Source organism: Vanellus vanellus, assembly GCF_965231255.1.
Source record: "Vanellus vanellus genome assembly, chromosome: 15".
Taxonomy (NCBI): Eukaryota; Metazoa; Chordata; class Aves; order Charadriiformes; family Charadriidae; genus Vanellus; species Vanellus vanellus.
Genome location: NC_138920.1, coordinates 18,439,420 through 18,464,404, shown reverse-complemented (window position 1 = coordinate 18,464,404; position 24,985 = coordinate 18,439,420). Strand labels below are relative to the sequence as shown.

General features: G+C 44.2%; 1 protein-coding gene across 2 annotated transcripts in view; it reads left to right on the top strand.

Annotated features, from left to right (window-relative positions):
• The first annotated feature begins 1,448 nt into the window (after nt 1–1,448).
• The window catches only part of VAPB (VAMP associated protein B and C), a 35,100-nt gene continuing 11,563 nt past the window's right edge, over nt 1,449–24,985 (top strand). For both annotated transcript variants that reach the window (XM_082491034.1, XM_082491035.1), the window contains exons 1-2: nt 1,449–1,767; nt 17,717–17,869. In XM_082491034.1, coding sequence (XP_082347160.1) covers nt 1,710–1,767; nt 17,717–17,869 — 211 coding nt within the window. In that variant the 5' untranslated portion in view covers nt 1,449–1,709. The remainder of the gene's footprint in view (nt 1,768–17,716; nt 17,870–24,985) is intronic.

Genomic DNA, 24,985 nt, shown 5'->3' with positions numbered 1-24,985 from the left:
TCTAAAAATTAGTCCTGATGTATTGGCTGGAAGGAGTTGGCAGGTTTCACTTGCATTATGCAAAACCAAGAGTTATACTAAACAAATATATGGATTTGGTTTGGTTTGGCATGGAATGAAAGACATCTCAGGGCAAAAACAAAAGATGGAACAGGATCTGAGGTGGTTATGCAGATGAGCTGAAAAATAGGGATTGGCATGGACAAGAGCAGCTGAAGTGTTGAGAAGTGGTACAAATACTGCAGATGTGCTTGGAGCACTGAATGCCATCAGCCCATCTAGCGGCGTTGATTTTAACATATGCATCTGTCACTTGCTGTTGCTTTTATTGCCGGAAATGAGACCAACCCTCCTGTTATGCATTCCAGATCTTTTTAGCTACCTTACTCATTTTTGGCAATTATGAAGTAAAACAAGATCCATGATATGAAGAACATATATGGAGGTGAGATACACCGCATCGCACAGGTTGTACTGGTGTGATAAAATGAATTTTCAGTGTTTTACTGTTAACCATATTTTTACTTACCTCTTACCTGTTTACTGATCAGCCCTAACTGTATGCTTTGAGTTGCTGTTCTTTGGAAGTTGATCAGTGTCGATACAACTGCTTTCTATCTCTGCAAATGGCATCTCCTCCCGACATCCTGTCTCTGTGGAGTCCAGTTGACTAATGAATAATTTTTGGTGTAAGTAAGTTACCAGTTTCCAAGACCAGCATGTTTCTGCTGGTAACACGGGTGTCCCAAACTGCTGCTTCATTGCTACCCCTTGCTGAATTCGACAGGTTACAGCAATGCTTTACAAATCCTTATGAACTTCTAGAATGTTTAAAACAACCTGAGGCGAGGGGGGAGAAATGTGCTGTTGTCACTACACTGGCCTGAGGCTATCAATAAAGCAGAGTACCTTATATTAGAACAACCTGTAAATTTATAAAATGTTTTAAATCATGCTATTTGGGGGGGGACGACACACACCAAACCAAAAACCCAACCAACCAAGCAGAAAAACGACAGCAGAAGCCCCCCCGACCCCACAACAGCACCCCCCCCCCCAGCCCGACGCGGGCGGCCCACAGCCGCGGTTACGGTTCGCCCCAGCGAGGGGCGGGGAACGCCCCCCAGGGCTGGTTCGGCCCTCCAGAGCGGGCCCTTCCCGCACCCGCTGCCGGCGCGCGGAGCCAGCCCTGAGGTACCGGGCTGCTGCGAGAGAACGAGGCGCTGTTAAGGACCGCGACGTCCAGCGGCGCCTAAACGTCATCAACGCTCCCGATTAGCGCTGCCGCTGCCCCCGGCGCAGCCGCAGGGAGGCGGCGCGCGCCGGGCCGGACCCCGCGGCGGTGCCGGCGGCAGACGTCAGCCGCAGCCTCGCTTTGGGCCGCTCCGTGCCGCATCGCCCCGCCCCCGCCCCGCCCCCCGCCCTCGCCCGCGTCCCCGCCAGGGCAGCGCGCGCCGGGACCCGCCGAGTGGCCGCTCGTCCCGGACCCGCTCCGCTCCGCTCCCGCCCCGGACCCGCCTCCGCCGCGGCCCCGCTTCGCCGCACCGCTCCCTTGCCGCTCCGGGGCCGCTCGGCGGGGAGCGAATAAGCCAGCCGGGCGCGCCTCCCCCCCTTCCCCTCCTCCCCCCCGCTTCCCTCCTCCCCCTTCCTTCCCCGTCCCTTCCTCTCTCCGCCGGGTGCCGCCACTGCCGAGGAGGAGGAGGAACAACATGGCGAAAGCGGAGCAGGTCCTCAGCCTCGAACCGCAGCACGAGCTCAAATTCAAAGGTAGGAGGCGGCCGCCGCCACCCTTCGCCGCTCCCCGCGCAGGGCCGGCGGCGCGGCCGCCCTCGGGCCCGGCTCCGGCGGCAGCCATTTTCCGGGGGCCGGGGCTGGGCACCAGCCGCTAAAATGTCCTTCAGCGCCGCCGCCGGCCCCCGCCCCGCCGCGCCTCTCTCGCCGGCCCCGGGGGGGGGGAGGCGCCCCCCCGGCCCCTGCCGGCCGCAGCCCCCGCGCCGCGCCGCGGGCGGCCTGAGGGGAGAGCGCCGGGGGGGGGGGGGGAGCTGGCCGCCTCCCGCCCCGGCACGGCCCGTCTCTGCCCCGGGCCGACCTTCCCCCGCCGCGTCGGAGGGGCCGCCCGGAGAGGATAGGGGGGGCACCCGAGGCGGGAGCGGCCCTGGGCCCCCGCCGGGAGCCGCGGCCGGGGAAGGGACGGGGAGCGGGGGGGGGTGTCGAGGCGGCGGTCGGCGGCGCCGGGTCCCGCGGCCAGGTCGAGCCCTCCCCGGGCTGCGGGTGCGCCTGCGGACCCCGGGCCCGGTCGGGGTGCGGGGCCGCGCCGGTACCGTGACCCGAGGGGCCGCTGTGAATCCCGAGTGAATCGGGAACGCGCGGCCTGGGCGAAAATCCGGCCTTTCGTGAAATGCAAATCTTGACTGGGTTTGCGTGTTTGCTGGCGTTGAAATGCCCCTTCTGTAGCCCGACGGAGAGCACCGCTGTAACACAATATTCTGGGATTACCAATAAGCATTCAGCACGTTTATTTATGCCACCAGAGTCAGAGGTGCTCTGTAGCTTCATTTGAATATCTGGCAAACATGCTTTTTTAAAAAAATAGTGACTTATTTACCAGCTTCTGGTAAAAATAATACTCCTTTAAAAAGCTTTCGTGTACATTTTCAAATGCAGAGGAAGTCTTTACCTGTGTTTGTTTGTAAATATGTTAGAAGTAATAATATAAAGTGGGCTTATCAAAAAGCGTGGTAATAAACGCAGGGTGGAATGAGTGTGTCTTTGTTGCCACTGAAGTATTTGCGTGTTGTTATGGCAGCAGTATCAAACAGGCTTAAGAAGGAAACTATTGTTGTTATAACATCCTTCACGTTAAGTATGACGATGAAAATGAGCTCTTGTTCTGAACAATACTTCTTTCAACAAGCGAGTGAATCCAAACTCAGGTGGGCGAAAAGTGGGGCCTGAATTGGCACGGACTTGGCAGTGAGACATAACTGGGATTTGGGGTTTGAGGTTTTGTTTTGTTTTTTTTTTTTTTGTTTTTCACTTCATCACAGGTGGGTATAAACCCAACCAAATTCTGCTTTTTGTGGAAATAAAGGTAACTTGTCAGGCTGCCTGTCCTTCAGTTGAGGTTCTGGGCTAAATCAGCAACCATTGGAAGGTAAATCAACTAACTGTGTCGCTTTTGGTTGCCAAATCTTTACCCGGCGACGTATACTCCTTACAGCGTAAGATGTTACTTGACTAACTGCAGCTAATAAATGGCTTAGTTTAAAAGTATGATTAAATATTAATGTTCCAACAGTCTTAATGCTGTGGATAGCATTTGTATGCCTTGGCAATGAATTCTGTCTTGCAGCCCTTTCTAACACGCAGTGCTGACCGCTGTCCTTCATTCAGGAAAGGCCAATTTGAAGTATTCGTGAAGTAAATTCTGCTCTAAGCATTTCTTGTCCTACTGGTTTTGTGATGGCATACTGTCTGTAATATGGCAGTAATGATTTTCTCATCTTTGTAAATAGTGGTGTTTATTTCCAGAGCATTGCTTTGCACCGTAGGAGTAGATACGAACTGACAGAGGTCAGTTGTGCTGTGAGCTGGTACGGTTGTGCTTCCTCGCTGCTGTGTGCTGAGAGAGCTGATGCTTAACGTAGGGCAGCAGTGTCAACGAGGCAGGACTGTAAACCAAGTTTCACGAGCACTGGAAATGGATCAAGGTCTTTGTCAGAATGCAGACAGGGAGAAAAAGCAGAAAATAGCTCTGGTGCTGCTGAGGTGCTCTGTGTAGTTCTTGGATATAAAATCTAGAGAGAGGTATGATGTTCGCAAAAAGACGTGGGGAGTAAGATACCGAAGCAAGGATTTCCTCTGTGACGTGTCCCAGTCACCGTGGGGTTGCAGCCATCTCTCTCTTAGCCAGCACTTTCACTCGTAAAGGAGTTGAAGACTGTTTTTAAGAAGCTTCTGCAGCACCTCGGTTTCCAGTGATCTTCTATATTCATTTGGCTTTCTGTTTCAAAATACTGTGTTTGTGACTTGTTTGCAAAAATATCAAAGTTTTTCATGCTAGAATTTTTTTTCGCAGCATGTGAACATGAGCAGGGGTTGTCTTTCCTCCCCGCCTCGCATCTCCTACAGCATCACACACATGCTCCAAAATAGCATCAGCATGTGCTGTGCTGAGATGCAGCTGTGAGCCGTGGGAGGCAGGACGCTCTGCTCTGCCCACCGCCGGGTGCCCGGGGGTGCCCGTCCTTGCTCTGGCCCTCGGTGCCATGTGAAATGGGAGCTTTGCTGTCTTGCCAGTGGCTTTCTCCACAGCTTGGTTGGTGTAGGCTCGCAGCCTAGGTGAGACAGCATGAAACTAAAGGCTTATTGTTCAGACTTCTTTGGTAATGAATGGTGAAAAAGACTGTTGTTGTTATACATGACAAGGTTTCCATTTATGTTTTCTTTTTTCTTTTTTCTTTTTCTTTTTTTTTTTTTTTTTTTTAATTTAGGAGACAACATCCAACAGTCTGCCAAGAATTAGGTAGGGTACAGTATTCAAGGGCCTGACTCTAGGGAATTATAAAACTTACATTTACACAAGGGTGTGTAATTCTGGCCCCTATTGTTAGGTGTGTTTTGACACAGCTGTTAATTAGAGCGCCACCCGTGCACATCGCAGGGTGGCTACCCAGGGAGGCAGATGCGTCATTTCAGCCCAATGGGCCTGTCTGGAATAGAGATCATTTTTTTAATGTCAGCTAGTAAAATTTGGTTAGAATATATAAACTTACTTTAGAACGTGCCCAGGTTTTCAGGTGTTTGGAATGCTTCCGCATACTTTGCAGACGTGGAGTGTCAGGGGAGTGTGTGTGGTAGGGGACAGGCAGGAAACCGGAGGTGGCATAGGCTGAGGTACCTTTCAGCGACGTTTTTAGAGGTTTGCTACAGGTTAGGCTGGACTTATGACTCAGCACTCCGTTGCAGTGCTCCCCGAGTGGCAAACAGCAGTACTGCCAAAGGCAGGATTCGTTCCTTGCAGAACGGGGTAAGTTGCTGCCGCTTGGAAATGCTGTGTCCTGCTCCCAGTGTGCGATTCTGCACCTGCGCCTATGCCGTAGGTCACTGTGACTTCGCCTTCTGCCAAGGGCATGGTGATACGCCGGACCAGCCGCTGCTCTCCAGTCCCCGTCGTGCCGATCCTGCCTGGCCGAGGCCGTGCGGTGCCCTTTCCAACCTGTCCCTGTCACGGCTGGAGCGAGTCCCCGGGCTGCGCCGGGGCTGCAGCCCCAGGGGTGGCCTCGGCCCGCACAGATGTGCTTGGTCCAACCCTTTCTCTGCCCCGCTGCAAGTGAGGGCACAGTACTTAGCCCCAATCCCACGCAGCCTGTGTAATCTGCGTTACCGTGGGTAGGTGGCTGCTGTTCCAGAATAAGATAGTTTGAGCTCTTTCGGGTAAGTCTGTGTAAACTGTACTCAGATCTGTGCGTTGCGGTGTAGGTGTGCAAAACCTCCCGCATCTGACGTGAATATCCAGGTCTTGCCAGACACCAGGCTGAGGCTCTTCAACAATTCAGTAACGTTTGGGACGTAAGATTAGTCTTTACTGAACCTGCAGTTGTCGCGTCTCGGAGGTTAGGGGCTTAGTTGGATGCTGTGACTAAACTCTACGGTTCCATCCATCTCCGTCCCTGTCATGACCTGTCCGTAGCGACTGACGCACTCCTGCACTGGAGGCATTGGAGGGATTGACTCTGTGCTCCTTCTGTTCCCTGTTGGATAAATAGGGATTTCTGGTCATTGCCACCGGAACAGGCTGTGTTTAAGAATATGAAATACTGACAGTGTTGTGAGAAGTTGCCTGTTTAGTATAATTAACATGCATCTTTTAAGCTGAAAATTTACATGCTGTTTTCTTTAAACTATTAGAGCCCTCCTGGTATTCACAGTATAATGCAGTCAGTAGTAGGATTTCTTTACTCTTCGAAGGCTGCTGTGTCAATGGCTATCTACTTTTCTGCTGGAAAATGTACCAGTCCGTGCTTCTCTTCGTTTAGCCTGATTCTTAGTAAAATCATTGTTACCACATTAAATGCGAGTAAACCTTCACATCTCTCCACATACTTGAATTTGATTATCAAGTTATACACTTAAAAAGAGGACATAGTATTTAAATAACAGGCAGGCTTCTTAAGTCTAAACAAGTCTAAGTACAAAGTAGCCCAGCTATCAAACAAAATTAGTCATTTTCTGGTGATACTTAAGTATTTGCAGTTCATGTTATGCTCGCTATTCTTGCAGCTTAGCTAAAATCAATAGCTTATTCTATTAAGTGTTTGTTACAGTTGTACAGACTTGCTGCATCTTGCTGAATTATTATAATTTCGCACGCACCATTACTTTTATAATTACTTCATCACTTCACGTAGACTCTTTAAAAGAGAGTGTTTGGAGGAAAAGAACTGGAGATAAAAGCAAGATAGCGATGCATTGCGAGTGTCTCGCGACACATCTCGTTTTTTGAAAGGTGGAATAAGTTGAAGATGGTGCTTCTGTTGAGCTTCCTTAGTCTGCTGGTGTCCTGTACGCGAGACATGACACTAACAGCCCCACTGGGAAAGGGGGCAACAATTGTACGTGTGGGAGCTAACAGAAGTGCGAAACTTTGAATAGGGTGGTTAGAGAGCCAAATAACAGTCATTTGAGATGCATACAGCAGTCAAGGAGGTTTAGCTGCATTTTCTGTTAAGTATAATTAAAGTATTTAAGTTTCCCAAGGCTATTTCCAAAAATCTCACAATCTGCTTGAAGGCTTTGGCCAATGTGATTTATGGGTTAAGGTCCTTTGAATAATTTTTTACTGCATAGATTTTAAGAATTGCAGTTGAAGTAATGAGCATTACTTGGATCAAAGTATTACTATTTCAAGGAAGGTCCTAATGCAGTGATAAAGTCAGCACAAGCAACTTATTTGGTGGTTACTTCTTTTAGTTTTGTGGGATTTTGTGGTTTTAATATGATCAACTGCTTGCCTTCATTGCAAGGGGTGGGGCACGCACATTCATAATATCCCATAATATTCCTTGGGAGTCTCGTGTTTGTGCACCAATTTTCAGCTCACTTTGAGCTATGGAACCATTGCAGTGATATGTGAAAAAGTTTGTCGTTTGTTATTTGAAGCCCATCAGGGTGGCGGACTGCCGGTCTGATTTGGTTGATGGGGTGTATCCTCTATTCATCACTTCAGAAAAGATATCTGATAACAAATTATATTGAAGACACGTATGTAAACATAAGGTAAGGGGTGGCTGTCTTAAGTCCTAGGAGCATGGCTAGCGTGTCAAAATAAAGACACAGGTAATGTATCCCAGTGGGCGTGGGTTCCCGCAGACGCTTACCAGCGAATTGTATTTACCAGCTGCTGCCCTGTGTGCCACGTGCAATGTCTTATCGCCTGTGAAAGAGGAATACAGAATAGAAATTTGCATAGGAGCTTCTGATAGTTTCTTCTTATTGGAAATGAAATTTTTGCCTTTTTCCCCTCACTTCACAGGTTTTATAAATTAAAAATTTATCAGTAGCCATGCAATGCTTTATTTCTTTTAAAATAGGTTAGCTGCCTTTGAATACAAGGCTGAATTCTGTTTAATTGCACTCTAATTCGGAATTAGGATTGTAAAAATTAGAGCACAAACCTTTAAATAGATAGTCAGATCTGTTTTGAAACTCAACTGGAAAAAAGGCATCGTCACCATAGCAAATGATCCAACTTTATGAGCTCAGGTCAGGTTACATCTATGAACAAATGCCCAATTTTAAAAGAAGCTTAATTTGCTGTATGCACCCAGCTCTGGAAGGTATTGATTGCATCAAACGAGCCACTTCTACAGATGTGGTGGTGCAGGTTTTGTAGAACACTGGGTGACCGAGGCTTTCTCTTGTTTCTTGCTTTTAGAATGCCCCCAAAGAGGGCTTTCTGCCTGGCGAGGGACCGCGCGGGACCTGGTGACTCCGGCCAATTCCGCCCGTGTCTTGCGGTCACGCTCCTTCTGCCATCTTGTTACCGTACAGGTCCCGTGTGTGCTCCCTGCAGGGGACAACTCATAACTACTGAATGCATTTCAGAGTTGGTACAAAACCAGGCTTTTTACTTTTCTGTCAGTGTAGTTGGTTGGCCTTGAAAGCTTTATTGATGATGTTTGCAACAGCTTTGTTTGGGTAACAGCTGTTGTTTCAGACTTAAATTTCACCTTTGTGTTTGTAGGGAAGGCGATCTTTAACATTATTATCGTGCTGCTGCAAGGTGGTTTTTCTCCTCCAATAAATCCTCGCTGATGTAAGTGAGAAGCTGGTTCGGTCGGGAGCTCTTTCCCAGTTAGACCTCCCCTCTGAATGAGGGGCTGACACTGGTGCGACGGCTCCTGCCACGGCTAGCACTGAAGCCTCCTTTTATTGTCTTCCTCTGCGATGACCAGAGGCAGAAAGGAAGCCCATTTTACATACGTACATAAATATTTAAATACCACTTTGTCTAAACTAGGGGCCAGGCTCATGCCAAGTCTCTTCCTCTGGCGTTTGATCCAGTATCCATTCAATACCTAAATCCTTCCATGCCTGCACTGTAGACCGAGATGTCTGTAGAGACATAGAGGATACTTTCTGATGTGTCTGGGATGTTGTTGAGTTTAAAACTTGGCCTGCTAGGCCTTTCATAAAGAGAGATCTGTGCCATCAGTCTGGAACAGCTGTCACAGTCTTGCTGTCATTGAAAATGTATGCAAAGCAAATCACCATTCCCATGTTTAATTCAGTGCAGGATTAAAATGCGCACGGATGGAAGTGACCGAGCGGTTACGCTAGCAAGACAACCCAGACTGAGAGTTGACTGAATCTATACTTTCTGTGTTATAGCTGTTCTGAAAATTGCTTACTTCAACTGTAATTCTTCTGACCTCAAAAACATTTGTACAAATTGGGTACTGCTGCTGCCTGCAGTACTTTATCCCACATTATTATAAATACTTTATGAAAATAATCTCTTTACTAAACTACTTTAGTGTCTAGTTCTCTGAGCTGTAAACGAAGTCCCTCATACCGTGGTGCTATGGATTAAAGACTTTATCGTTCTAAATTTAATCCTGTTTTCTTGGTTGGTTTCCACGAGGGGTGGAAAAAATAGAGAAGGGGGAGGTTTGCCTGCTGATCCAGTTACTTACGATGCGAATTATAAAATCGTGTAGGTGTGGGGCTTGCTATGGAGCCAAACCTTATGTTTTTGAAAACAATTTTAAAGACCTAATTCAAGTCAGTTGTGCTTGTAGAAGGCATGTCAAATGACTGTGTAATTCTTTAAGGAAAAAAAGAAAGTTGTACTTTTTTGTTTTTCCCATGACTGCTCCTTTTAATTGAACCAGTTACTTCATCCTTACTGGTGCTTTTAATGTTTCTCAGAAGCAGGAGTCCAGCCCTCCCCTGTGCGGTTTCATGTTTGGACTGCTCCTGTTGCCTGTTTATGTTTGCAACTGCTGCTTTTTGTGATGTGTGAATTAACAATATATTTTGCATCTTCTCAAAGTATTTGCATGCATAATTTCCTCCGGTTTGCAAAGTCTCCTCTTCTGGCCTTCCTGCATTTTTACCAGACTAGGAGCAAAGGTGTAACGGCAGTAAGATTTTTTTTTATTTTTTTTTTCTTTTTTTTGTATAGCTGTTGGTTACACTGTGCTTATTGGTGTTGGACGGTGGTGCAGATAATGCTTACAGAAGTTTAGGTTTGGAGAACGCAACTTCACGATTGTATCTTGTTCTATGCCAGACAGTATAAGCTGTCAGGTATTTTTTTTTCCTTATTAAGTTTTCTCACTGCCTCTGAGTAAATTTCTGATTTGGTTTGGTATGGTTGTTTTTTTCCTTTGTTTCTGAAAGGCCAGTTTTCAAGTGGTTCCCCAGAAATGTATCTTGGTAAATTCAGGATTCCTTCCTTATTTGTAGCTGTAATTAGTTTCTTACTGCCTATTTATTTTTTTTTAAAATCACTAGAAAAGCAGCTACTCATTGTGCATCCCAAAATCTCTAATTTTGCTTGTTTCTTCTAGTCTTTGCAATTTATGCATAGTTTTGCACTTAGAATATTTGCTCAGTTGCTATTTAAGTTACACATCAAATTTGTCTATTTAAAGAGTATATATGAGCATAAAATTAGAGTAGTTAAGTTGCTCCTTCCCTACCATTTTGATGTGCATCTGAAATGGAAATTAGTGATGAAATTAGACCAGGAAAAATTAGTTCACAAGGAGTACGAGAAAAAGCCCGGTTTGGGATGGTGATTAAAACCACGATGCTTCTTCCGGGGCGGTGCTTGTTGACTTAAGCCTTTAGCACTGTTTTTGCCAGGGAAGTTTGCACATCAGGCCATCGCCGTGCTGCGCTCTGCTCTCCGCTGCTGCATCCCCGCTCATCCCTGGGGGCCTGTGCTTTGTTTCCGTGTCCTTTCGGTACCCACCCAGCAACCCCCATGAAGGAGGCTTCTAGCCACATGCAATAAGTAGGTGTCTTGCAATAAGTGGGTCTTCCTTCATGCTTATTGAAGGAGACGTAGCTACTATTGCAGTATCAAAAGAGAGTATGCCACTATTTTCTAAGCTGCTCTCATACCTGGAGAGAATTGGTACGTGCGATATTTGTGAGTGGAATGAACAAAGTAATACGATATGTTTGGCGTTTGGTTCTAAAAGGATATGAAAGCACAGCTGGAAGAGAGATGCACCTCTAAAACCTAGCCAGCTCTGCTGTCGGTCTCTTGTTTATGTAATTGTGTGTGGAAAACTGCTTAAACTTAGGATGTAGAGAAAATCTTTCATGTTGTGGGATTTTGTTGCTGAAGGTTGCTGTAAGTAATGTTTGGGTGCAATAAAACTCTGAAGAGATCAGTTGGAAAAAACAAATGACGCTGGTACCAAAATGATTTCAAGGGCATATTCCATTTCTCTTGGCAAGCTTCTGTGTGGCCTCACAGTTCTTACAACTGTGAAGTCAAACTGTTAATGATTCTCTGAGGAATAAAAGGAGACAAAAAATTACATACTAATAGATACCCTGAAAATAGTCTTCAGTCTCGTATTTATTTTTTCTCTTTTTATTTTTTTCTCATTAAGCATGCTCTAGCAAAAATAGTTTGTGCCAAAATAGGCCGGTGAAGGACACGGATTAATCCATCCCAATGGAATAGCTTACTGCCAACCTTGCTCCAACTTTGGCACCTAGATCATGTAATTTTGTTGGTTTTCTACATCTTTTTTTTTCTCTTAGATCATTTTATTGATTACATTAAAAAAAAAATTACTCCACTGCGTCAGCTATTGCATGGGGAGTGATTTGGATGGCACTTCTATTTTTGTAATAGGTTTTTTGTCAAGGCTTCTACTGCTTGACACAGCAGAAGTGGAAATGACCACTTCCCTCCCATCACTTTGCTTCAAGGGCTCTTTTGGGTGAGGATCATCGGGGTAAGAGTAGAGAAATTGATTCCGTGGGGGCAGGGTTTTCTAGCTACTTCCATTTAAAATCTGAGCTGAGATTGAAAGTTTTATGAGTGGTTTACACAAGGATTAAGAGAGGCCTGAGTTTTTCTTAAAAATAATTACCAAATTTGGGGTTGTTGGATCCTTGGTGAGTTGCTTGTGAAATCAGATGTTTATGAAACACAGGCACTTCTTGTTTCTTATTCTTAGCTGACTTTGATTTCAAAAGTTGCGTATCCTCACTTAATTATGAATGTCTCTAGAGCCAGATGATGATGATGATGATGATTAAAACTTGGCATAAAGTACTTTTTAAAACACCGATCTTCACAAGATTGTCTGTAATTAGATAAGTATTCTCCTGACTTCAGAGAGAGGAAAACTATAAGGGTCCAAACCTGCTCCTGTTCTGGAGTTGCTGTCAACTCTTAAGGCTCTTAATAGCAGAAAATCAAGCCCTTAAGTGATTTGTCTAAAGACAAGTAAGATAGTGGGAGAGTTTGATTGGATCTTGGGTGTTCTTGATTCACAGGCACCTGGCTGATAGCTCAAGATGTCTTGCTTGACATTTCGGCTTTTTTCATTTTACTGTTTATCTTCAAAGGTCATCAACTTTATGTATAACTTTAAAAAGAAGTGTACAGTAAGTGACGTTCTACACCTGTTCACTAACAAGTGTAGAAGCCCTATGAGCCCACTTGCTCATAGCTAGTGGTTTTATTTTTACTATCCCTCTATTGCTGATAGACACCCCCAAAAATAAAACGGGAGAAGTTGTGGGAATAAAATGAAATCACTTGGTACCGTCAGAGCCACAGTAAAGGAACTGAGAAATAACTCCGATATGATGATAGAAAAGTTGGAAGTAGAAAGGCCGAAATGTGCGGATGGTGAGACGTCTGCCTTCTTGGGTGGTGGTTGTTTTGTCGGCGGTGCTGATGGACTCTTGCTGGGACTCTGCAGTAGGTCCGTGCATGCCAGAGCAGGGCGAGGTGCGTCCCCAGTTTGGGGGCTGACCATGCTGGTGGGGAGGCCCCGCGCGCCCTGGCAGCGCAGCCGGTGTGGTGTGTGCCATGGGGAAGGGAACCCCCACCCTCTCCACTCATGCGTGCAGCGTTGACATGACTCTTTCACCAGATGAATCATTGCTCCGTGTGGACATCTACTAGTGGGAGCCCATCACCGTGTAGGATTTGGGCTCTTGAGAATAGCCACAAAACAATTTCAGTTTCCTCTCCGCTGCTTTCCACCATCTCCTTTGTTAAAGATTCCTTGGTTACCTTTCCGTGACTGATTAATCTGTCAGGTGATTAATGACTTTCATCTGACACATCGATGAGATTGAACCATGGCCGTTCCCTCCTACTGTTGCATTCTGCTGCTTTCCACAGAGGAAGTACAAGAGGGGCTGTCCCAGTAGAAGCTCTGCTTGTATCTCTGCCTCTTCCCAGTCACCTTGTCTTTGGATACGTGTCTGGTGCTGCGTTGGAGTGGCAAAAGTTGTTTAGGGAAAGGTGATGAAAGTGTATCTAAAACATTCTGGGAATAACACGGGCAGCTTGGTGAGAATTTACTCTTAGTCTGGTTGATCCAACAATTGCCAGTTTAACATGACCACGATTGTATGAAGTGCTCCTGCCGTGCTTTTGCTCTGAAAAGCACCCGTTCACTAAATTTTTTAGGGGATGCCTGGCTTTAAACAGATGAGAACTTGTATTAGGTTTAAGCCCAGAAAAATTAAGCATGGGCTTTAATTACTTCCAGACACTGTGCCAAGACTGCAGCCCGTATGCCCAGATACGCGAGCTTTAGCCTGCTAACTGCGGGACCTTGTTGCCTTAATTTGGCAGAACGCTGTGCAGAAAGATGCCGTTTCCCTGATGCCAGTGTCTGAGTGCTGCTTGATCTGGCTGGCAGCTGATTCTCCTTTTTCTCTTCCCCACTGCCCCCTCCCTCACTGTCTTGTACCTGGATTAATGGTCAGCCCCCGGGGCGAGCAGGGGAAGGCTGTGCAGGTAGCACGGGCAGGTGGCCGAGAGGAGAGGTCGGACCACCTCCCCCTTCAGCAGTGAGACGGACAGAGGCGGGAATAAAGCAACCTGTGGCCCAACTAACGTGTGTAGTTAATTATAAAGATGTAGTAGCATTTGCATGTACAAATCTGCAGAGGGCTGTGCCTGTTCGGTTGGACTGTTGTTCCTGCCCAAGCCTGTGCCATCAAAGCTTTACCTCTGCCGATACTGACGCTAACTTCTCTCACGTGCCACAGCAGTGTTCTCGCTGTATTGCAAGTACATGCGTATGAGGATTGCTTCTTTGCCATGCTAAAGCGTGGAATCTTGGTTAAGGTGAGAACGATTGTATTAAGATTCGGTACAAATGATGTATCTGTGTAATGCGGTTACTGAATAGCGGGTGGCAAGAAACTTACAGCGAGTACTCCGCTGAGCAAAAAGTTATCAGCCTGGATTTGCTGGTACAATTATGGGCAATTTTTATTGCAATGAGAGGTATTTAAAATTTAAATAGAGTTGACATCATGTTCTTTTGACCTAATTCTCAGGCTTTTGTATTATTACTGAAATGATCTGGGATATTGTAATGCAGTACACTGCAGAATGGCACTCTTGGAAAGATTGATACAGCACTGGTGTTTGAACAGGAAGTGGAGCGTGGCAAATTCTGAGATAATGCTGTGATCTTCAAATGTGAAAGATTCTGTGCGTAGCTCCTGGGTGGAAGGCCACAGCTGTAGTTAGAAACTAAACCTGCTGAAAAGTGACCGTGTGAAAAACTGTGATACCTCTTACTGTTGTTTGTTACATGGGTATATGAGGTGATGTTTCCTTTTCTTTAAGTAGTACTGCTAGTTTGTATATGAACAGATCCCCAGTTTTCATCAGTACAAGTTGATTTTATTCTAATCAGCAGGAAAAACTCATCAAGCCCTTGCGGAATATTCCAAACTTTCACCGCCAAATTCAATTCTTCCTTCCAGACAGCTTGCTCCCATGACAACCCCGTGTCAGATGATGCATGTACAGACCCTGAGTTTCCCATAACTTTGTCCTCGGGATGACACCAGTGGCATTTTTCTCATGATCTTTAAAAACACAGGAGAAAAACTGTTCCTTTTTTTTTTTTCTTTATTTGAGAAGTGCAAATTGTCATTCGGGAAGCACCCTGCCTTAATATGTTTCACTTATATGGAAATATTAAGAGCAATCAAAAATACATTATTTTGTTTTGAACATTACGAAATAAAGGTGGTGTTTTCTAAGAGTGTGGCTTCTGTTCAGGCACACAGTAGGAATCAGTCTTCACTGCAGTCAAGTTGTGGCTTTTAAGCCAAGCGCCATCCAGATGCACCGATCTGACTGATTGTAATTGTGCTTACAGCCCACCTTAGGGGTATGGGCGTTAATCAAGTGTTGCCTGTACTTGTATAAGTAGTCCATCCACTTGCAGTGAGGACAAAGGTGTTGGAAAGGAGAGTAGAGCATTTTATCCCCCTGTATTTGTGGGTATGATTCCCGAAGTCCTAATGCCTCGCATTGAAAAATGAAGCTCCAGGGTAGACATGTGTCTCATATGACTGCTCGTACCCTCAGTAACCTTACCTGCAGTGCTCAAATCCAGACCTTGGAAAGCCAAGGTATGTCTCCAGTACAGAATTAGCTTGTGTTTATCCTGGGATCAGTTCCTCCGCGTACCCCAACCTCCCCCCAGAAGTACAGCCTAGGCTTTAGTAGTCTAATAACAGGCTATCGAGGTTTGGTTTTGTTCTGAGTTGGCAGGCCAACCAAGCTGGTAATATTTCGCTGCCATGCCCTAATTACCCCTGAGTAGTACTCTGTTGTCTCTTTCTTTTCTTACATACCTATAATGGCACTTTAATCCTGCATTGGTCCGCTCCGTTTTGCTTTGCTGCGGTAGTTGAACAGCAGTGCCATAAGGAGCATGCCCGCTGCTGAACGCGGCCGTCGGCCTTCTAGTGCGGTTGTGCCGCAGGATCTGCGAAACCTGTAACTTGGGGAAAATGTGTCTAAAGAAACTGTTTAAAGTTTAGCGGGCAGGAAAGAAGAGGAAACATCAAGCAGACAAGACAAAATTAGTTAGGTCTGCTGAAAGGTTTTGCTGCCGGATATTTTGGTGTGTTGTATGTTAGCAATAAGTAACCCACTTGGAAATTATTTTGCACACCGGGTTGTTGTGGTATTACTATTACAAACAGCAGCTCTGTGCCGGGGTGCACAAATCCCGCTCGTGTTCATGGATCAGCCAAGTAAAAACATGCTATTTCCCGCAGGAAACGTGTCGCAGCACGCGGGCTCATACAGCTCTGTCGAGTACGCAGCCGCACGCGTAGGGCTGCGTACAGACAGCCCTCCCTCCCCCCCTGCTGCAGTACCTCCAGCGTACTTGTTTGGTAAAGGCACACCCTTAACGCTTAGGCATCAAGTCATTTCTTCTGAAATGTTACACAGGATTCTCCTGGTTAGAGCTGTCTTGAAGATCTGCTACTGCCTTTGCACACCTAAACGTTTGCTGGATTTTTCTGATAGTTCGGCTTGTTTCACCCCTTTAATGACTCATGGCTGCTTCTGCCCAGTTATTTTCCGTTAGACTTAAAGTCTCTCTTTGCGTGCAGAGCACAGAGAAAACTTGACAGCTGTGTTTCATTCTCTTTCACATCTCAGTGTTTCACCTGGCACAGGTTTAGTGAAATCTTTGTCATGGGATCTCAAAATTTTATTGCTTCAATTTTTTTTGCTACCAAGTTGCATTCTAAATGGGAAGCTGGCTTGCCAGAGTGCAGGCAGGAATGCTGCTACTTTGCTGTCTGGTTGGGTTTGTGTGTGTGTGTGCTTGTTTTGGGGTTTTTCCCTTCTAATTACTTAAAACAAATAGGATCACGGATAAAGGTTGCAGGACTAATACTTTTACGGCTGTATTAGATGTTCATCTTAGGAGGCAAATTGGTGTGATAAATTTGTAGAAAAGGAAGTAAACTTCAATTATTTTAAGCCAGCCATGCTGCAGGAGGAGGATGGTGGAATGTTACCTGCTAGTATTTTTATTATCATCATCATTCACCTTTATAAATTTTAGGGCTGTCATTTATTCAGGCAAAGGTTTGATGCTTTTTTTGACCAATCTGCTTTTACTCCTGAGGATAGATGAAGATATTTTGTTCAGGCATCAAATTAATTACTTTTATGAAGCAGACAGTTGATCAAAGTGTGGTTATATTTCTTTTAATTTTACTTCTTTGCTATCTGTGCAAGCATGGCAGTTGTGTGCTGCCTGTCTGCTTTATCAGTGTCTCGTAGAAAATCAGTGACTAGCCTATCCTCTAACCTGAGGGCTTTTGGCAGTTTCGACTAGGTAGTGAGCTGTGAGGAGTTGATCTGCCTGCACTTGGTGTTGCAGAACTTGACAATGGTTTGGTTCTGGCTTTGCTAATATAGAAATCTTTGCCAGTGCTCTCAGCGTCCAAGAATTTTCCTATTTCCACATGGTTATTTCCTGTCTTGGGTGAGGTAGGCTATTTTATGAAGATTTCTTCTGGTTTATCGTTTCTAGTAGCCATGAGAATTATGAAAACAAAGAAACAAATAAAAGGAAAACTCGGTAGGAAGAAGGGATGCATGCTGACTGCTTATCTTGCTGGTTATAGTACGGCATTCCTGAACGCCCGGTGGAATCCCGCTTCTGCAGAGGCACGGCTGGCACATGCAGCTCAATCTGCAGCGGCCGCTTTGTTATCATTCCCTTTGTAGTTAATGTGCTGTACTGCGCTCCCCTGTTGATCCTCTGTAACATAGGTATATATGGTATCTCTAAGCCCGGGTTTGCTGGGATTCAGGGGTTAGAATGGAGTAACTGTGATACAGCAGGGAATTTGGCATCATTTGAATGCCATGTTGTTGTGTTGGTACCATGTATAAATGATTTCTTCCTTTTTGTTTTGCTATTAATGATCAACTTCATCTGTTGTGCTGTGAGTGTTGGAGCGTCCCGCATGTCAGAACGCTGAGAGGCCTCTCTGCGTCCACAGCTTTGCGTGCACGATTATCTGTACGTGCCATAGGTGGAAATTGAACATCTAATTACTTTATAAGATTTGTGAACAGAGATTTAGAGCCTGCTTAGCCTCCGCTTGAAAAGTGCTCTCTGTGTGATTTCAAGTCTGCTTCTGCTTTCTTCCTCAGGTCCTTTCACAGATGTTGTCACTACAAACCTGAAGCTCGGCAACCCCACAGACAGAAATGTGTGCTTCAAAGTCAAGACCACAGCACCCCGTAGATACTGTGTAAGGCCTAACAGTGGAATCATCGATGCAGGAACATCAATTAATGTTTCTGGTAAGTCATTCAAGCAGCTTTTTCGTGACTGAAAATAGCTTCTTCTGATCAATTGTTTCTTGGAATGCTTTGCAATCTGAAAGTATCTTGTTGAGTGTTTGTAAAAGCAAGAGGTGGTGATTTCGTGGAGAAGCACCATTTCACATATCCTTACTTCCCTTATTCCTGGTCTAGCAGTAATAGGTTTGTTTTTACATCTTGTTTTGGGGAGAAAAAAGCGAGGAGTACATCAATGATCTGTATAGTTCAATGACAGCCTTAGCCAGCCTATCCGAATCAGCCCTGCCCTCCCTGTGGGATTATTTTTGTACGGCTCGTTTTTTGCCAGCTTAACTCCCTGAACCAGCTCAGCGCAGGGTCAGACGAGTGCTTGGATGGGCACGTCGAGGGAAGAATAAAACCGGGTGGACTGCAGCCGCACCGGTTTAGAGTGATGTAGGCTGTTGCCAAACTGCCTAATACAACCAGTAATGAAAACATTTACTTTCCAACCATGCTTATTTTGTGTTCCTTGACATTTCTAACACCAAAGCATATTGCATCTTCAAGTGGCTAAATCTTTTGCTGTTCCATAGGAAAGGTTAATGATTTTCTCTAATGAGTCAGTAGCTCTTGACTTGCCTAAGTTTGGTAATGGAAAAGCAAAGGAGTGGCTTGCTCTGAAAGCATGAAGAGCTGAGTATTTCCCATAAACAGAATGTCTGTATATTATTAACTTGCTGATGATGCATGCTTGAAAGCAATGTATTTTCTCAATGACTTCTCCGATCTCTGTTTTTAATAAAGAATACCATCAGAGCGTGTAGTAGTGGCACGCTGCCTAAATGAAGTTTGACTTTCTAGTTAAGAAAATTATTTCTATAAATGTGCAGATTTGTTTCACTATTTTTAATAAACTTTCATATTGGCAGGATAATAAAAATCACTGATAGGTTATGCAGTTTGCCATTAGTCTCTTACCAAACTTTTCTAGCCTGGAATCAAAAACTTTGGGAGCTAAAACTGCTGCTGTTTACTTGAAAAAAATCAAAATGTAAAAATCAAGACTTCATGTTTTTACTTCATAAAATGTAAAATATTTGAATGCCTCACCCTTGGAGAGCTTGCTTCAACAAAATAAAAACTGATCCCCAAAATACTTTGTGCTGCAACAGTAAGAGGCTAATCCTGTAAATCTTCTTGTGCATGCCTACATTTGCACACTCATTGGTCTGTTGTCTTTGGGATGTCTGTTGTGTCAAGTTGAGCATGCATACGACTGCAGAGTGGTGCCTCGCGTGCAGTTAGTCTCTGGGGAACGTCACTGTGAGGAGGTAACCGGTGCAGTGCTGTCGCTACAGGTGGGGCAGGCAGAGCACTTCTGCTTCAGGAGGAGGCTAGCATGTATCCAGTAAGCTCTGAAATGACTAATATGTAAATGAAAAAGCTCTCTGGAGAGAAATTGAGATATTTTTATTTTTTTTTTTAAACGTGGGACAATTCCCAAGTAAAGCTGTCTGTCATCTATACTAGCTGGAGGCAAGCATATTAAATGCATAGAAATCAATGAAGTGATAATGAAAATTAGCATGGTTTCTAGCTACAAATTAACTTAATGCTATGAAGCTGTGAATTCTTTTCATCTTTCAGATGAACTTTCAAAATTAAAAGCCCTCTTCCTTTGCTGGCACATACCATGCTTTTTTAAATGTCTTGATCTCAACATTGTTATCTTAAATGTCTGCTTATGATGACCCTTCGCTCTACCTTCAGCAGAATATAGTATGGGCGAGTGTTGGATGAGCCATCTTATGTTACGCTACCGGCGTGCCTACGTCTTAACTTGCTTTGCCAGCCTGACTCTTCCCACCGGCGTACCAGATAGAATATGGATCTAGTCCAAGATGTGACTTAAAGTGTACCATTATGAGAGGTTGCTGTGCTAACGCTAAACTATGCTTTGCTCTTGCTTACATAGCTTTGAAAATTTTCCCTTTCCCGATAACTTTATAGTGATTTATGATTCAGTTAGTTTTACAAATAGCTGTGGTATATTTAATCACAAGCTCATGTTTGCATTCTTCATATTTTCATGCTGATAATAACTTAGTAATAATAAACGAAGACCCAAATGGCCAGTCCTTACATTAACATTATACTTAAAAATGGAAGCAGTACTTGTAAATTTATAGGTAGATACGTTACAGAATTCTTGGGTTATAAATGTTAATTCTTCACTTCCTAAAACATTCTAAACTGAAGCTGTGTTTATGTTGTGCTGTGGTTGAATTTCTCTTTAATAGCGCTGTATATACTGCACTCCTGATAGCTCCTTTAAACCATGCGTGGGCCTTAATTTTGGACTTGAAGATGGCAGTGTCTTTGGTGCTGAAGAGGAGATATTTTGGATAGGGGGGATCGAAGAGGGGACTTTAACATACAGAACATAATTGTTTTCAGATTTGCAGAAAGGGGAGAGACGTGTTTAAACTTTGCTTTGGAGTAAAGTTGCTTAAGAACAGAGGGATGATTTTGGAGTTAATGAAGTGAAAAATAAATAGAATTTGTTTCGTTGCCTCTGAACTGGTTATTTTTCAGTCATGTAATTCAAGTCTTGCACAGGGCGTAAAAATCGGACTTGAATTCCTCCAAACCTAGTGAAAATACTATTGATGAGAAATTATTAGAATATAGTTAATTCAGTAATAACTTCTGGACATTTGAACTAATTGGGCTGTATTTACTCTGCGCAAGCTGTCGTCTTGAGCATTGCCAGCTGTCTTTAACACAGCCGCTTGGTAGGGCTGCATTGGTACTGCACCGTGGCTCTCCAAAATCAGTGCCTCGGTGTCATGGCGTGATGCTCTGGAACAATTTATAAGTTTCTCAGAGTTCTACTGACTGTAGCTGAGTTTGGGGCAACCTCATCTTCCTTGGGCTGTAGTAACCAGGTGCCTTTCTTACGCTCCTGTGAAACTCTCTCCTATTACGATGTAAGTATGTGAGAAGATAGTTTGCCCTAAGATAGAGGCAGCCATTGGAACATTATTCCACTTTATTTCATACTAGTATGATAGCTCATTTAAAACATACAAAATGCTAGAACAGCACAGCTTGCTTTATTCTAGTGGAGTGTCAAATACTGGCTTCGTGTGCCCTATTTCAGCTTTTCCTAAGTACCAGCGTTTAAGGCCCTGTCAGCATGTGCTGCTTGCTGCGATGTCAGGTTTGTAGCCCCTGTTTTTACCTGATACGTAATACGTCATGTAATTTCAACAGCTAAGTGCACGTGACTGTCGGGAAGCATATGTGTGCGCTGTTGTCTTGATTTCATTGCATTTGATCTGAAATACGTTGAAAAGAAGGGTATTTGCACACATCATATTTTTGTTAAACGTGTCTTATTTCAACAGGTATCTCTTTTTGTGGCTTCTGAGAGCTTGAAATCTAAATAAAAGGCATGAATGGATTACAAAGGAAAAGTGGAAAAATACAAGCAGATGCTGATGAGCCTGCAGATAGGTGTATACCGGGGGGCGAGAGGCAGTACAGATGGTACCGTCTATGCATGCTGTCCCACTGAAGAGAGCAGGCTGAAGAGGCTTCCAAAGAATGGGGAGAAGCTGATGTTATCCTTGGTTGCTGTGGAATGTTCTTGGCGGGATATTTAGTCTTTTGTAAACTCGCCTGACTTTGGAAAGGCAGCTTGGGTTGCCTTCAGGAGCAACCTCTTCGCTCCAGCCGCAGTGGGTCTGCCCTGACATAAGTGCGGTAGATTGGATCTATCTGGACCATAAAGAATTTCATGCAGTGCCATTTGGGAAAATTAGCAATAAAGCTAGAAAAGAAGAACAGATTCACAGACAATTGAACAGGCTACCTAAGAGTAAACAGTGATGTGGTGGATGGAAATGTAATAGCAGGAAGTTACTAGTGACGTTTCTTGAGAACGATTTTTGGTACTAATGTTGTTTAATGCTTTTATAAGCAATTCTGGCACAAAGAGTACACTAAAAACCCTGATGGTGTTGGGAGGCTGAAGATACACAGCAGAACTGGGTGTCCTTGAAGTAAGAGAAACAGAAGATGAGTTTAATCAGAAAAACTGCAAAATCATGTACCCGGAGAATAAAATACTCCCACTATAATTGCAGGCTTGTTGAACGAAGGGTGACTGAGATGCTGACATAATGTGGCTGTGAATAGGGCAAGTTTAGTATGTGCAAACAGTCTGGGTAGTGGAAGAGATAAGAGAGTGCAAATGCTGTTGTCCGAGGCACTAGTAAAATTTCCTGGATGTATAAGTCGAGTAGCTCATATAGAGGCGCTCAAGCCAGAGCAGGTGCAGAGAATGAATGGGGAGCCTGGCCCCGAGAGGACCCGCTGAGTCTGGCTTATTTTGTTTACCAGAAAGCCAAGAGTTATTGTGATTGATGTCTTGGAGTACACCAGAGGTAAATGGCTCTTCCCCTTCTTTGATATTTAAGCATAAGGGCAGTATTGGTCCAGGACCAAGTAAACAGGCCATTAATAAACTTAGATGGAAACTGGAGGAAGGTTGCTGACTACCTGAGCAGGGAGACTTTTCTGTTCCCTCTGCTCTTGGAAGGGAGTGCTAGATCCTAGCGTGTGTTACGGCTAGAGTTTTGCCGCCTTCAGTGTTCCTTGCCTCAAATTTCCTTTGTCCCTTGAGAAAGCAGGTTTACTCCAGTGAAAACAAGAAGAGTTTAATGCTTCTGACACTGTGGCTTTGCCAGTGAGTTGTTTTAGGAAAAAGAAAGAGCGTATCAGGTGGTGACCGCCTCTCCTTCGCCATCTACAGAGGACCTTGCGTAACGTATGGGAGGTGTAGCAGGGGTGTGTGAGAAAACTGGTATCCATTTCTTTGGAAATGCTTCAGAACAGGATGTACGTGGGGTCGGTCCTTCATGTTTGGATTTTGAGAGACAAGTGGGCTAACAAATATAAATTGTGCCACTTTTCATTCCGTTCATCTGTCAACGACTTTGCAGGTTTTGCTTGCGGTGGAATACTACCAATGCTTTAGCTGTAGGGTGATCGGTTTAGAAAGTGGTGGAAATACGAATGGATGCTAGCGTTAGTAAACTTGAAGCTCATGTTAATCATTTTGTTTCTTAGAACTCTGGGGTCTGGTGAAAGCTGGTCAGAAACTTTTGACCAGCTGAGATGACTGGCTTGATAAGGCATTGTGTAGGAACATAGGCTTTTCACATAGATCTCGCACAAGCTATGGAATTTCTAGTCAAAACAAAGGAGCCATATTCACAGGAGCAAATCCTCCAGCAAGGAGGGCAGTTACATGGAACTGGTCTTTCACAGAAGACCCCGATAGTATGTGAATAAATGTTGAAATGGTCAGGTTTCCTCTTGAAAAAAGTACGTGGTGAATGGAATTCAGAGCAGCAATCATTCGGCGTTCCAGAATGGCTTCGGCACTATCACTTGGGAAATAATGATTTTTAAAATGAGCTTATAGCTGCACTCAAGAAGAGCAAACTGAAAAAACTGCGGCTCTGGAGAAGTTCCATAAACAGTGGATAGCTTTCAGTACCCAGTTGGATCTTACACGTCATGTAGACTGGAAATAAGTGATGTGTCTACTACAGGGGAGAAAAAAATCATGCTGCTGCTTTTCAGTCACGTATCGTGTGATGTTGAAATACGTGTGCTTTCACAGTGCAGTCACTTCTGTTTGGAAAGGTGGTTTTAAAAATAGCCTGTTAATTTGCAAACATTTATTTTGGACTAGTATCTGATTACTGCAAGGTGTGTTAAAAGTGTATAATAATTTTTAAAGCACCTCATCTGAGAGAATTTGCTGTCGTCTTTTTCTTTTGGCTTTAAAAGACATGTGGTTGTTGATAGCCACAGGTGGTGGGCACGATAAAGATGGCACAGCCATAACACATTCTGCTCATTCAAGGAGGCAAATTGGTTTGACTTGCTTTTGTTTGCAATAAATGGGGTCTTTGGTTATTGCTTTTATACAGCAGACCCTTGCAATTAGTGCATATGAATTTGGGCACATAATGTTAATAGCACTAGCACTTGACAGTAATCCTAATTCTTGAACTGCTTCTCTTCATAGTGATTGGATTGAGGGACTGAAGTAGCCTTGTGGGTAGTAAAATGTGACTTTTTAAACCTATTTTTTATGTTAGCAGTAATCGCAGTATATGCAAGCATCATTTTAAAGTGGGGGCGGGTGGTAGCTTTTTGCAATATCTAATAACGTGTTTGTGACAACTGCTTTGCTTATTTTCATATATGTACTGTCTCATGGGGAAGCCAAACCTGTGTTTGTTAATGTCATGGTAGTTGAATATCCAGGTGTCACTTGCAAAACGTAGGGGTTCTAAGTGACCACTGGGATTAGAGAATATTCCCTGTAAATTAAATACATAACTCTCCCTCTTCAAGTTATTTGAACAGGTTAGTTCTTTACTCGAAAAGACATGGAAAATCCTAATGTTAAAAAAATAAATTTAAAAAAGGACACATACTCTGCAAACCTGCGGCTTCTTTCTCTCTGCCCCCTGAACACAGTCATCTTCTGCATAAGTACATTCTGGAATGTTTGTGATTTTTTTTAATGGAGAGAAATGCATTTCTTGTATCCTTTTCAGAGGCGAAGTTTATACAGCATTTAACTGTAAACTTCCAGCAACTTATTTTTGGAAGAGAGATACTTGTGCTTGATAAAGCAAATACCATGAGACTCTTAAACTTTGTAGAGGAAATTTCCATCCTGAGAATTGAACCTCAAGGCTTCAAATGTCTGACTGCCTCTGTAGTTTTTCTCAGGAACCATCAGCATTACCGGGTGTACAACTAATCAAAATGCCAGCTTGTTACTTCTGCCCCAAGGATGGAGGAAGAAAAAAAGATGCTTTCTTTGCGAATTTTTCCCTCTGTCCCAGAAGAGATGTAAATTATCCTATTTACTATGAGTTTCTATTATTATCTTGCCATAGTTGTGTATAGAACACTGTACAGTGGTTGGCATTTCCAAGATTGCCAGACAAAAATCTAGACTGACTGAAGAAGTCTGTTTCTCTTACCTTCTTTTAAAATTTTTTTTAAAGTGAGGTTCCTGATCTCAGCTGCTGCTTTGGT